At 29.7% G+C, this 13,471-nt stretch overlaps 1 protein-coding gene, 1 long non-coding RNA gene and 1 other non-coding gene across 3 annotated transcripts; all 3 read left to right on the plus strand.

Annotated features, from left to right (window-relative positions):
- Positions 1–1,573: 1,573 nt before the first annotated feature.
- TRNAN-GUU lies at positions 1,574–1,647 on the plus strand. Its single transcript has one exon. It is a non-coding gene; the product is annotated as a tRNA-Asn (tRNA).
- Positions 1,645–6,483, plus strand: LOC114183437 (2-alkenal reductase (NADP(+)-dependent)-like). The gene is made up of 5 exons (XM_028070458.1): positions 1,645–2,214; positions 2,304–2,470; positions 4,612–4,694; positions 5,256–5,382; positions 6,059–6,483. The coding sequence occupies exons 1-5, from the start codon at positions 1,797–1,799 to the stop codon at positions 6,311–6,313; spliced, it is 1,050 nt and encodes a 349-aa protein (XP_027926259.1). The 5' UTR covers positions 1,645–1,796; the 3' UTR covers positions 6,314–6,483.
- A 5,069-nt stretch (positions 6,484–11,552) lies between these two features.
- Positions 11,553–13,406, plus strand: LOC114183749. The gene is made up of 3 exons (XR_003604512.1): positions 11,553–11,645; positions 11,742–11,813; positions 13,202–13,406. It is a non-coding gene; the product is annotated as an uncharacterized LOC114183749 (long non-coding RNA).
- The last annotated feature ends 65 nt before the right edge of the window (positions 13,407–13,471 follow it).

A 13,471-nucleotide genomic window follows, 5' to 3' on the forward strand; every position in this document is an offset into this window, starting at 1 on the left:
CCAGTCTGTCTTGAGACGGGATGAGTTACAATATCTAACCGGTTTGCTAGTGGCAGATCGTTTTTGGCGGACTTCAAGTAGACCAAGCCAAAACAAGTCAGATTGACCTGTTTTGTCACTCCTTATTTTGTTAAATGATTTCAAATATAAAAATTATAATAAAAAGGATTCAAAACTTTAAATCTATTTACCCATCTCCAAGATAGTAATCCTTCCTTAATATTTTTTAAAATTAAATGGGAAATATCTAGTTGGGGATTCTAAATTATTCAAAAATCATATAAAAATAAAAATTAAATTAAAACCACATATTAAAAATTGTTCACACATAGAATTTGACATGAGAAGATAAGAAAATTTAAAAAAATTTCAAAAAATAAATTATAGATTGACATGCGACTTGTTGTTAACGTTGTTAGTATTTTTTTAAAATGACCTTATTGAAATATTTTTTTAAAAGTTAAGAAACAATTAAAAATTTTGTAAAAATAAACTAAATTGATACGTTATCACCAAAGTGAGAACCATACGAATAATTAAGCCTTATTTATTTATGCTAAAATAAATGTATATAATCATTATCTACAAAATATCTATAATAAATATTTTAAAATTATTCATATTTATTTTTATACTTTTTTTTGTTATCATTAGCAAAAACTGAATACAAATAGGCGTAGTTTATATGTTGTTTTCATTAGTAATTCTATAACTTAACTATAATTTATGTGACAATTTCATATATATTTGTAGTTTAAACGACCCAAATGTCATAGTTACGAAATTTGGGAGCTAATTAAAACATTAGAATTAATAACATACAATTGTAAGATTTTCTTAAAAGTAAGAAAAAAATAGAAATATTATTTAACTCGCGATTTTTTTTCTTTAAGTTTTGCTTATAAATCGTAACTTAACCACTATTAAGGTTTACAATATATACAAAATGATACTCGTTCAAAAAGACATTTTGTTTAAAAATAAAAATTACATATAAAATATCTGAATATGCAATTTTAAGTCAATTTTAGCATGTAAGTTGAATTGTTAAGATTACAAAACATTTTCAATGAACATACCTATTCTCTTTTTTTTCTTGTCAATGAAAATAAAAATAGATCCAATGAAGAAGATAAACTATTCCAAAGTTTAAAAAGAAAGATTGATTTAAAAATAAAAAGATTATTTTTATGCATTTCATAAATTTCAATAGCGCCTTGATTTTATTTTAGATTTAATTTTCAAGAATAAATTTTATATTTCGGAAAATCCATTCCAAAATGAATAACCTAAATTTTTTGAAAAGTATACAAAGAAAAAGAGAGAATTGTGGCCAAATATCACAAATGCCCATACTACTTTTTGTTGAAATAGAATCATATATGTTTAGTCGATAATTCAATTTATAGTCATCCTCTATAAGTCGTATATATTCGTTTTATAATAATATACATTCTTCACATTTACTTAATTAATTTACTGTTTTCCATGAATGCTTAAATTGCAGAGGAACAAAAATGGGGTTAGAAGTGATATATAACTTTAAACCTCTAATATCATTAAAACCTCAAAAGCTGGAATAGCTCAGTTGGTTAGAGCGTGTGGCTGTTAACCACAAGGTCGGAGGTTCAAACCCTCCTTCTAGCGATGGTTTTGTTTTTTCTTTACTTTCTTAATTTCTAGTTTTGTTTTTTCTTTACTTTCTTAATTTCTAGTACATTTGTACAATTGGTGGTGGTTGATGAATGATTTTGTAGTATAAGTGTGCAAGTTGACGATAAGGAGTGAGGAAAAAGATGGGAGGCGTTGTAGAAAGCAGAGAATGGTACTTAGCTGCATATTCTCCGGAGGGTGTTCCAACCTCCGATCATCTCAAACTCCGCACCGTTACTCTCTCACTAGCCTCTCATTCAATCCCCGACCACCACGTCTCCCTCCAGATTCTCTTCATCTCCGTCGACCCATACCTCCGCACCAGACTCACCGGCACCGACGACGGCCTCTTCATTCAGCAATACCAACTCAACCAAGTCATTACAGCGTATGCAGTTGCGAAGGTAGTTGGATCTAAAGACAGCAAGTACAGCGAGGGCGATCTAGTTTTAGCCCCTTCTGCTCCGGTAGCTCAGTACTGTATCGTTCCTTCCTCGAGTATACTTCGCAAAATTGACTCTGCTACTGGAATTTCGTTGCCGGATTATCTAAGTGCCTTAGGTATTTATCCTTAGCAAAAATCTCAGACGCAATTAAGCAAGAATCTAGGAATTATTATTACAATTTATTGTATGTGATTATGCGCGCAGGGGTACCAGGGTTTGCGGCATGGGTGGGAATAGTGGTTCTGGGAGACCCGAAACCCGGTTCCAATGTGTTCATATCTGCTGCCTCCGGTGCCGTTGGTATGAGCGCCGGACAGTTAGCTAAGATCCGCGGTTGTAGAGTCATCGGAAGCACTGGTTCAGATGAAAAGGTAATTTGATTTCCCAAATCTTCTTTTACTTCTTCACATTTTTTATTTTACATCACAATCCACGTGCATAACGTACACTATCTCACAACAGGGCTTTTAGAAACATTTTTCTTAATTTTCTTTTTATTTAAACATTCAGCTAATTTTTTATTGTATATATTTTAAAAATAAAATGGAGAGAATCTACAAGGGTTTTCGAAAGACATCTTTATTTAATATTTTTCTTTGTGAAATTTTTAGCAAACAAATGGGAAAAATTAATGATGCAAACGCTTTTGAGATATTTTTTAATCGAGTTCCGTTGGATAATATTATTTAAAAACTAAAAAACTGTTGTTGTTCCCAGCGTGTCATCGTCAATGTCCCACCACCTGAGAATGTCTGGCTGTGGTGATGCACGCTTCCAAACTTTTTCACATTCGAACCATTAAGGAGATTTATAATACAAAACGTGACCTTTTATTTATTGAAAATTATTTTGTTTTAAAAAAAAAATTATGAAAAACGATTTACTTCCATTTTTACGATCCTTTCAGTCGGAGAAAGATCTCTAATAACTATAATTAGAATACTCTATGAACCTAAATAAGTTTAAATTAACGGTCTCAGTTCACTTTTTCTGATTTTAGAGGAATTTCAATTCTAAATGAATAATAATAATAATAATAATAATAATTTATTGGCAATGCTTTAAAATCGGTAATTTCCACATATCAAGTTACCCTCTTCAACTTTAATTAAACTGTGTAATAATTTATTTTGTATTAATTGTTATAATTATGTAATGAAAACACTTTCCATCTTATATCACGATTACTTATTAAGAATAATTTATTGTAAATTATAGAAATTAAAAATTGTTAGTAAATATATAAATAAAAAATAAAAAAGGCAAAAATTATATATAAAAAAATTGCATAGATAATCCCTAACATTAAACGTTATAAACATTCTTTCGTTTGGTCGACTTGGAATTTTTTTATCTCGTGATCTGGTCAATTTCCGCATTAAAAAGAAAAATCAAAATAAAATGTTACAATCTTATACCTTTTTTTTTTTGTTTCATATATTATGGCCATCATTAATCATTCATGATTCGATTTTTAAGGGATTTTAGTCATTTTCTTTGAAACTTATTGATACAAGCCCTACTTTCCCGGACAGGCCAGTTTTCTGGGCCTATTATAGTAGTGTCGCCAAATCGGGCTAGTTTGGTGTTTGAACTCACTTTCAATTAAAACTGTTGGGCTATATTCTGATAATAATTAATTTTAGAATTAAAATTAAGTATAATTTTTATTAAATATTTTTGTGTACATTAAATTTTTACATTTTCCAGTTAATATAGATTTATATTAACTAAAAAACCTCATCTTTCTTAGTATATACAAATAAGAAAGACAGAGACAAGGTAACAATCAGGTAAGATAGTTAATGAAAAAAATTAAATTATAGGATTCAATTGCAAAATATAAAAATTTGGAGTAATAGACTAAATTTTTTAATATAGACTTAATTAATAAAATTTAAAACTTAATTTGAAAAAAATTAAAAAATAATTTTAAAAAAGTGATATTATAAAAGATTTATATTACTTTGAATTTATATTTAAAAGTTTTGTAAAAAAGGAAATATATGTATGCATCAGTAAAGAATTTTTACACCGTTATCAGTTTACAAAATTTCATAGATTGTTTAGAATGAAGATCTAAGACAGTTTAAATATTTTTTTTTTCTATTCTTTCAGATATTTTTTGTAAAGATAAAATCACAATGTTTCAAAATAGATAATATCTCATATATATATATATATATATATATATATATATATATATATATATATATATATATATATTTATATATACTTATTGACATAACGATACTATCGTCGGATCCATTTATAGGCGGTCTATTTATCCAAAAAGATAGTTTATTTCATATTGAAATATAAAAGCCTAAAAATGATCACACCCCTTGAGTGTCTTAAAATCAAATTGTTCATATTTATTCAGTCGCCTTTGTATTTATTAAATTAAAACCAAAATTGGTGGCTAAGTTAACCTATTTAGCTCGACTTACATTGGGTTTGATTGGTTTATCAAAATGATGTTCAACTCATAGCTCAATGGTTGGTTTCTCAGGTGAAGCTCCTCAAAGAAGAATTTGGTTATGACGATGGGTTCAATTACAATAAGGAATCAGATTATGATGCCGCTTTAAGCAAGTAATCCAGTGCTCTGAATTTGATTCTTCAAAATTATGTGTCACTAATTTTGTAAGGTTTAATTAGTTGAATGGTATTCACTTTCATTTAGATGTATCAGTTTGGTACCTACTGTTAAAAAGGTGTCAATTGAGTCCCAACTTTTGAAAAGATACCTCAATTAGGTCCTTTTTAGCAAAAAATTAACACCGTTAACGGTATTGATATTTAAAATAACTTAAAAAATTAAGTGTTGATATTTATATTAAAATTTAGTGGTAAAAGTCATGAATCAAGTTAACGGCTTTAGTAATTTTAGTCTAAAAGAGACCTGATTAAGACACATTTTCAAAAGTTGGGATTAGATTGATACATTTTTAAAAACGGATACCAAACTGACACACCATCCGACTAATTAAACTTTTTTTTTAATTTTCGTTTAATAACACCTGAATTCCTCATTCCTATTGAGAAAATTTACCCCTGAAATGATTGACATTAGGTTGCATTCTTCTGATATATTATAACAGTTTAGTTTTTTGAATGAAGTTCTGCAATAAGATTTGGTGCGTAATTGTGCAGATACTTTCCTGATGGCATTGATGTCTACCTTGATAATGTTGGCGGTAAAATGCTTGAATCTGTACTTAACCATGTCAACAAACATGCAAGGATACCACTTTGCGGGATGATATCTCAATATAATAAGGTGAGTTGGGCCATTATGAATTATATGTATTTGGATAAATAATTCAACTAAGTACAATTAAATAAGATCTTCATACATGAGACTTTATAATTGTTTAACTCACTTAAAAAATTCTAATCATTATAAAAATGACATAAGAGTCATAATTGTTTAACTCAGGAATTTTTCTTTTCGATCATTAGATGTTAGTTGTTAGTATTTTGTTAGGAGAAAATAAAACCTACAATATCTCACGCTCTTCCTTCCAAATATTTCAAACCTTTTAAATTAATTTTATATCTTCCAAATGTTAATGAGTGTAGTTGAATCCACCATCTTTCTCGCTTTTGTTATTGTAATTTAAAATAAAGAATTATCTAAAAGTTTTCCTAAGTAAGGTCTAAAATTTCTAGAATGTCTTAATTAGTTGTAGAAAATTCTATAGTGGAGCATTAATTAGAGAAGCTCCTAGAAATGAGTCTAAATCTCTCCATTAGCTCCTTTAAATATCTCGTTGTATTTGGCATTTTTAATCAAGGAAATTTGAGTTCTCTCTTCTAATTGTCACTTCTTTCTCTAACAGCTTTTATCCCAAATTTTACTGATAAAACCAACCTTATAACTCTTTGATTAACTCGGAATGAATCTCATATGCAAGTTTTGGTTTTTGAATTACTAATAGTTGATGTTGGAGCAGGTTTGGACTGAAAGAGAAGGGGTGAGGAACCTGTTGAATATGGTGGGGAAGCAGGTGAGGATGGAGGGGTTTATGCTTGAATCGTATGGGAATCGTTTTGGAGATTTTGCTAAAGATATGGAAGGATACATAAAAGAGGGGAAAGTTACGTCCAAGAATAAAATAAATGTTGGAATTGAGAGCTTTTTGGATAGCTTAGGTTCCCTCTTTACCAGCTCTAATATTGGAAAAGTTGTTGTTCAAGTTAATAATTAAGGAAGTTTATCTAAAACATGTACTTATAATAATCTCCATACACTTGATGTTTATGTGTGCCATATTTCACTGGTGTAAGACCGAATATGTACCTAATGATTTATTTGCATTAGGGTTGGTTTGGTTTCGATTAAGTTGAAAATAAATTATCTCTATGTTTTAAGTTTCTATTATCGTATTATTTTAGTCTTTTTTTAATTTTACAGTACTGGTGATTGAAAATAGTTTTTCGTCTTCAATATTTAAAAAATATGCATCTTAAAAAAAATCGCCCAACAGATCTTTTACTTTCTGAAAAGAATATTTCAAAATTTAAAAGGGTTTCTTCCTGCACCCCGTTGCTTCCTTCTTGTACCCCTAACTTTTGCTGCAGTTTCCATTTTACCTCTACAAAATACATATTAAATAAATATATTATTATTATATGTGTGATATGGGGTGAATGTAATGGGAGACACACTTCAGGACTCCATAGAATTACGAAATCCCGTTAATGGAAATTCACGTAATCAGATTTGAAATCCGATAAAGAAAAAAATGAACTTAATCAAATTTCAAAATTTGGTGAAAAAAAATTAACATTTAATTGAATTTCAAAATCCAATAAAAAAAATTAGCACTTATTCGAATTTCAAAATCTTACATTTTAGAACATATTACAGTTTTTCAAAGGCGAGTTAAAGAATTGTCTTTTTTCTTTCTGGCACATACTCATCTTCTTTTATTCTTAGCTATAATAAATTTTTGATAGAAAATTTATATTGGCTTATTTACTTGGATATACATGTCGTATTTGTTGTAACTTGGCATGATTGTTCTTTTCATTTTTTAATCACATGAACATTAAATATGTTATTATGGAAGGACTGGTTTATTTGCAAGATCAACATGGTTTGCATCTGAAATGAAAGCTCTGACCGATGATTGTGAGAGATTTATGTCATTTACTTCAGGGCATATATATTCCAGCAAACAGGTATCAATAATGTCATTTATTATCTTCTTTGTTTATGGTATCAATAATGTCATGTCATCTTTGTTTACGATGTTTCAAACGCATTTCATGATAGTATTTAAATTATTTACATTGTTTGACACATTTTTGTTTCAATGTTAACTTAAATACTATCATGAAATGCGCTTGAAACATCAGATACACTTAACAAAATTTGGTTAAAAGGACTAAATTTACACATTTTGAAAGATGAAGGACTAAATTGGTATAAAGTTTTGATGAGGGACTAATTCCAAATTTCGCTGAAACTTAAAGGACCAAAAACATATTTAACCCTTGTTATATTTGCTGAGCGAGTGGATATCTCCGTTGAGTGAAGCTACCAGAGTTTCAGACATGTCCATGTTCACTCTGAATGTTTTATTGGATCTTATGATTTGTTGTAAGAAGTGTCTATGTAAGAGATTTGTATGATGATGGTTGGTGTTGATCCAAAGAGGATTATTAGTCTTTGATTTTTGTTAGTGTATGCATTCACCTAGGGAAGATAATAAGGAGATGTCATGATACTCTAGTAGTCATTCACACTCAAATAGAGTAGAATGTGTTATGTGGTGAGAGTGACAAAAGATTGTAGTCCCTGAATTATTTTGATCTTGACACGAAGGAGACTTACCTTGTGAGTAATAGGGTGACAACCCCTTTGTTTATGGCTCTGTAGAGCGTAATATTATTATAATTGCACGCTTCTAATGATCTCCTATGTCAAAGACATGTATCTGGATAATGAAGTTTTGTTTGAGTTATTGTATGTGGTATCTTTGGTTTTACCAATAATTTGTATGATTAATAAAGTATGTGATGTAAATTTTATTTCTATTATATAAAAAACTCTTTTGCATATTAGCTTACTCTTCTTCTGTATTCTTGTTTTGTGTTGTTTGTATTTCTTTTGCAATGATCACCTATTCAATGAAAGTAATTTATGTTTTACAGTTTAGTCTATGTATCGAGCTAGAGTTGGTTTTAATTGATTTGTATAAATATTTTTATAGTCCTGTTATACGTAAGATTATATTAATATTCTTTATATACTAAATTATTTGTTTTGAACACTATAATAAAATTTTCTATCTTATTAGTATTAAGCTATTGAACTGAGACGTTACAGCAAGTAGTTTTTCAATCTAGCACCGTGAATTCTTAAAGGGAGTTCACAGGAGAAACAAAGAAAATGTTATTTCTTTGGAGCACAAGGTTTACATTTGGAGAGCTCATTTGGCTTAAAAAGTGGATACTTCGGCGGAAAAAACTTTCACTCATGCAATCTATGTGATTTTATATCGCAATTACTACTGTTCTATGCAAACCCATAAAATTTTACATCCATCTATGCTAATAGAAGATATTACATTTCACAAGGGATTAGACTATATATAATAATTACAAAATCAAATTTTATTTCATTAATCAATTTTATAAAAATAATTAGATTAAATTCACATTAAATAGCATCAAAAGTTTATTCTAAAGAAATTATTTAATTTATTAATTATTTACTTATTATCGAACCAATATATATATATATATATATATATATATATTAATTTTATATTTTATATGTATATATACTTCAACATAAAAAAAGAAGATAAAGATGCTAAAAATCCTACGATAATTAAAAATAAAATAAATTTATGTATATCAAATATGCAAACTTTACTTTAGAAAGTTTGTAAATATAAAATTAAAAAAAAAAAAAAACATGACTCATGTTTTAGAGTCCAGTGATGCCGCAAGAAGAAGAAAAGCAAAGAAAATGAAAAGTGATTTCACAATTATTGATTGAGGCACAAACTGCATAGAAACTAGTAACTTTGTCATAACAAGATGAATCACTTTATTTAGGAGTTTATGGGGCTGAAGTTATTGTGATTTGGAATACTTTATGTCCCTAAATTTGGCATGAAGGAATAGTGGCACAGAAAGTAGAAACAGTGGATGGTAATGTCATTCTAATTTTAATTTTGTTTTTTAAGGTAATGATATTTTGAATATTTTTTTTTTATGAATACAAAAGTTCATTTTCATTATAACTAATTTACGACAAATTTGAATTCTTGTTATAGTTTTATTTAAAATTACATTTTTTATATATTATTTTAATATGTTATATATATATATATATATTGGAATAAAATAAATTTATGTTTTTTCTAATCGAAAATATCTCTGTTGAATTAGTAAATACTGTGATTGTTATTAAGTATAAATCGTTTTCTAGGTATAAATACTATAAAAATTACAATATTTTCATGTTTTTTTATTTCTTATATATAACGGTTGGAATAACTCTTTTATTCTTATTCAATATATATTCTTTTTAGGAAATAAATATCTCTTTTACATCAGTTGTCATGTATTCTTAAAATATAATATGAAACTCTCAAACTAATTAAAAAACAAAAAGAGAATATCTTTTCTTTAGAAAACATAGAAGAAGCCCGAAAAAATGGAGACATGTAATTACATGCCTCGATTCATAAATAATTTGGTTGTCACACTCCTTTAAAGCTTAATTATACTTATTATTATTATTATTATTATTATTATTATTATTATTATATTTTGAACATTAAAATTATATACTGTTACATAAAAAAGTAGTTTAAATAAACTATCCATTTCAAGTAATTACAGATTATCACTTCAAATTATAATCATGTTTTTTTATATATATATTACTTTTCTAATAATACTTTTATTAAAATTAATATATATATATATATATATATATATATATATTGAAATTATATGGAACGGGTGGTCCTGGCTAATAAATTCTGAAATGATACAAGCTTTATTTATTTATTTATCATGTGAAACCTTGACACTTTTAATGCATCTTTATAATAGTCTTTTTATTATGTTTAAATTTATTAAAAGATAAAAAAGTATTAGTTAAGTCATAAGTTACATATAAAAAATATAAATTTTAGTTAATAACAAAGAATGTATTATAAACGTTTCTTTTCTTAATTTTAGGCGGTGTTATGTGAACACAAGAATTGTTTTCTTGGTGTTGAGTAGAAAAGACGTGTGCAATTTATTTATTTTATTTTATCACATCAGTTAAGAAAATTTCTGATAATAATTATTATAATATATATATATATATTTTGTAATTTATTTTAATATTCATATTGAGAATAATTTATAGAGAAATACCTATAAGTTTTACACAGTCGTTTGATCTTATAGAAAAAATCACGCACAAATACTTAACATAAAAAAAAGTTATTCGATAACAATTAAGCAGACTTAGATGAGTTTGTTTGTATTTTTTTAACAAAAGTGTTTATTGAATAAGCTAAGATAATTTTGATTTTTTTATTATATGTGTCTCTTTATGTTTATTTGAAAAATAAACAAACTTTTATTTATTTTAATCCGTAAAAACATATTATTTTTCGTGAAGTAAAAACAAAGTTACTCATTTTGTTTAAAGAAAGATTATTGTACCCATAAATTAACTAATTTAACTTTAACTTATAGATATATAATATTATAGGTGATTTAGTGTTTTATTTTTATGTATTTATTTAATTTTTTTATAATATGTTTATTTTGTCTATGATTAGGAAGTAATTTTTATCATGAATTTGAGGTGATCGTCTAAACTTTTGCATTCTTTTATTTTATTTTTTCTTTTTTTTTAATAAATTTTCATATGATGATGAATAATTAATGACTTTTGAGATGTCACTGTACATAAGATTTAGAGTTTAGAATTTAAGATTTAAAGTTTATTGTGATCTTATCTAGAATAAGAAAAGACATCTTAATTATGCATATGTTTGTTCACCTTTTCGATAATAACAAAAAATAATAAAGCTATAATTATAGAAGTAAATATAAATATTTTTTATAATCTTATTTAAATAGCTTTTGTTCATTAATATTTTATTATAAATAGTTATTTTAGTTTTAAAAAATAGTTAAATTTAAAAAATGGTTGAATTTAAAAGAAAGAAGAAGTTAAATTTAAAAAACGTTCACTTAAAAGATAAAATTGATATAGTGTTATTTTATTAAAAGGTAAACTTAATAAACAAATATGTACACACAAAACATGAATTCTCTTTGTAGAATAATATAATAATGTAAGGCCCAGATTTCCTGTCCTAAAGCTTTAAGGGCTGCCCTTGAGCTATTGGGCCTTAGGGCTGGCCCAAAAGATAAAGCCACATGAGTCTGACCTAATTCCACACTTTTCAGATTTCTCCTACCTTGGTGCTTAGAGCCGCAGTCGCACTCTCTCCGTTAGGGTTCCGCTGTGTTGACAGTCCGCCTCCCGTTTGGCCGTTCTTAGCTCACGTAAGTGCTCTCAGACTCGTAGTTTCCTTTCTTGGCCTGTTTTTCGTAAGTTGTTGTTAGGGTTCTGAGATGACCCATTCTGACACTGTTTTCCAGCTTCGAGTCCGTTCCTAGAAGTTGTTCGTCCTCCACAGTTTGGGTGTCGAGGTTTTCAGCTAGCTTGTCCAGGTACGGGAAGCTAGAACCTCACTGTTAATGTGTTTGTAAACTGTTTTGTGGTACATTTTTATGATTCTTGGACTTGTATGTTGTTGAGATTGCTTGCGGTGGTTGGTGTTGTTGTTGGTATGTGCAAAATACGACTGTTACAAGCATGGCAGTGGCGGTGACTGTTAAGCTCGCCTAGGCGAGCACGTCTCGCCCAGGCGAGGTGAGCAGAGGCTCGCCCAGACCTTTTCGCGCAAATGGTCGCCTAGGCGACTCGCTCAATTTTGAGCAAGCGAGCGTCTTGCCCAGGCGAGGCAAGTCTTGCCTAAGCGAGAACGTGCGGAGGCCCCTGTTCCAGATTCGCGAACTCTCGCCTAGGCGGAGAGGACTCGCCTGAGCGAGAGACTCTCGCCTGGGCGAGGCTCCTCAGCCTAAGCGACGGTTTGAGCGAGAATGCGTTCAGTTTGAGGTTTTCATGTCTTTTGGTGGTTGAACTGTGTTCTATTGTACTATTATGTGATGGTATGGGGGGAATGGGTATGCATGTTGGGAGGAGATTATATGTGGGGGGATTATGAGCTTGGCATGATCTTTACATGAATCGTATATGATAAGTTGGTTACATATGTATGTGCGTGTGGTCACAAACTTGGCATGAGCAATAATGAATCTTGGTGGTTGGTAAACCTTTGGTATGGTTGGTATGAGGAGAAACACTTCACTCATGATCGGGAATAACAAGTTGGTAATGATTCAACATATGAGAAATGGAGATTTGTTATGGGTTTTGGTTTGAAATCTTACGTGCAACGTATGTATAAATTCTTGGTTGTTTATGTATGCTGGTCCGTGTCAGTGCATAATTCCTTGGGGTCTCTAGGTGAGACTTTCAGGGTTGCGCTTCAGTGGTCGGGACGTAATTCCATAGCCCCTGTTAGTGGGTGTCCATGGTGGTGCCCCATTTGTATGACTAGGTAAGAATTCAAGGTAAGGTTGCATTCTGACACTCTAAGGAGTCAGTTAGTCTCACATAGAGCGGACTGACTCCTGTGGTGAGAGTAGTAGGAGGCCTGAAATTCATCAAGGGCTAACCTTGTGGTGAGGGAAAATTGATTCGTTGTAACACTTGTAACACATAGCTCGGGGGTGAGTAGAGGTATCCACCACAGGTGCAAGCATCCGCTGAATCCGACCAGGTTATACGTATCCGGATGAGTCGAGTCGAGTCGTAGTGTATTGAATGAAGAGTCATAACATGCTTGGATGTTGTATGAGTATGTGATGGTGAAAATATATTTGACTGTATGATGAATATGTTGTCGGCTCTAGCTTACCCGTTTTGTTGTATGGTTGTATTGTATGTGGCTACTCTTTCTCGCGATGATCATCAATGTGATTGATGGGAGCAGATGGACGAGGTTCTCGTGGTCCGCAAGGAAATGGCGATTCCGCTGCTTAGCCATCTGGGCTGAAGTTTAATTTTTTTCCCGTCATGGTTATTTAGGGCAATGACCCATGTATTGCCTTATGCTTTACTACTCTATTCTCCTGTTAGACTTTTATTTTGTTCCCTTGGCATCGTGGTGTGCCTAGAACTTGTAGGGGCTGTGTATGAGACCCCAGTACTGCACTATTGATTTATCCGTGTGTGACGTTTCTTTTAATTCCGATTAATAATT

The sequence above is a fragment of the Vigna unguiculata genome, chromosome 5, assembly GCF_004118075.2.
Source record: "Vigna unguiculata cultivar IT97K-499-35 chromosome 5, ASM411807v1, whole genome shotgun sequence".
Taxonomy (NCBI): domain Eukaryota; kingdom Viridiplantae; phylum Streptophyta; class Magnoliopsida; order Fabales; family Fabaceae; genus Vigna; species Vigna unguiculata.

Bases quoted from the DNA above. Each gene is read 5' to 3' on its own strand.
- LOC114183437 (XM_028070458.1), top strand. From the start codon at position 1,797: ATGGGAGGCGTTGTAGAAAGCAGAGAATGGTACTTAGCTGCATATTCT. The intron at 2,471-4,611 runs GTAATTTGATTT...TTGGTTTCTCAG, and splicing joins GCACTGGTTCAGATGAAAAG to GTGAAGCTCCTCAAAGAAGA. The intron at 5,383-6,058 runs GTGAGTTGGGCC...ATGTTGGAGCAG, and splicing joins TGATATCTCAATATAATAAG to GTTTGGACTGAAAGAGAAGG.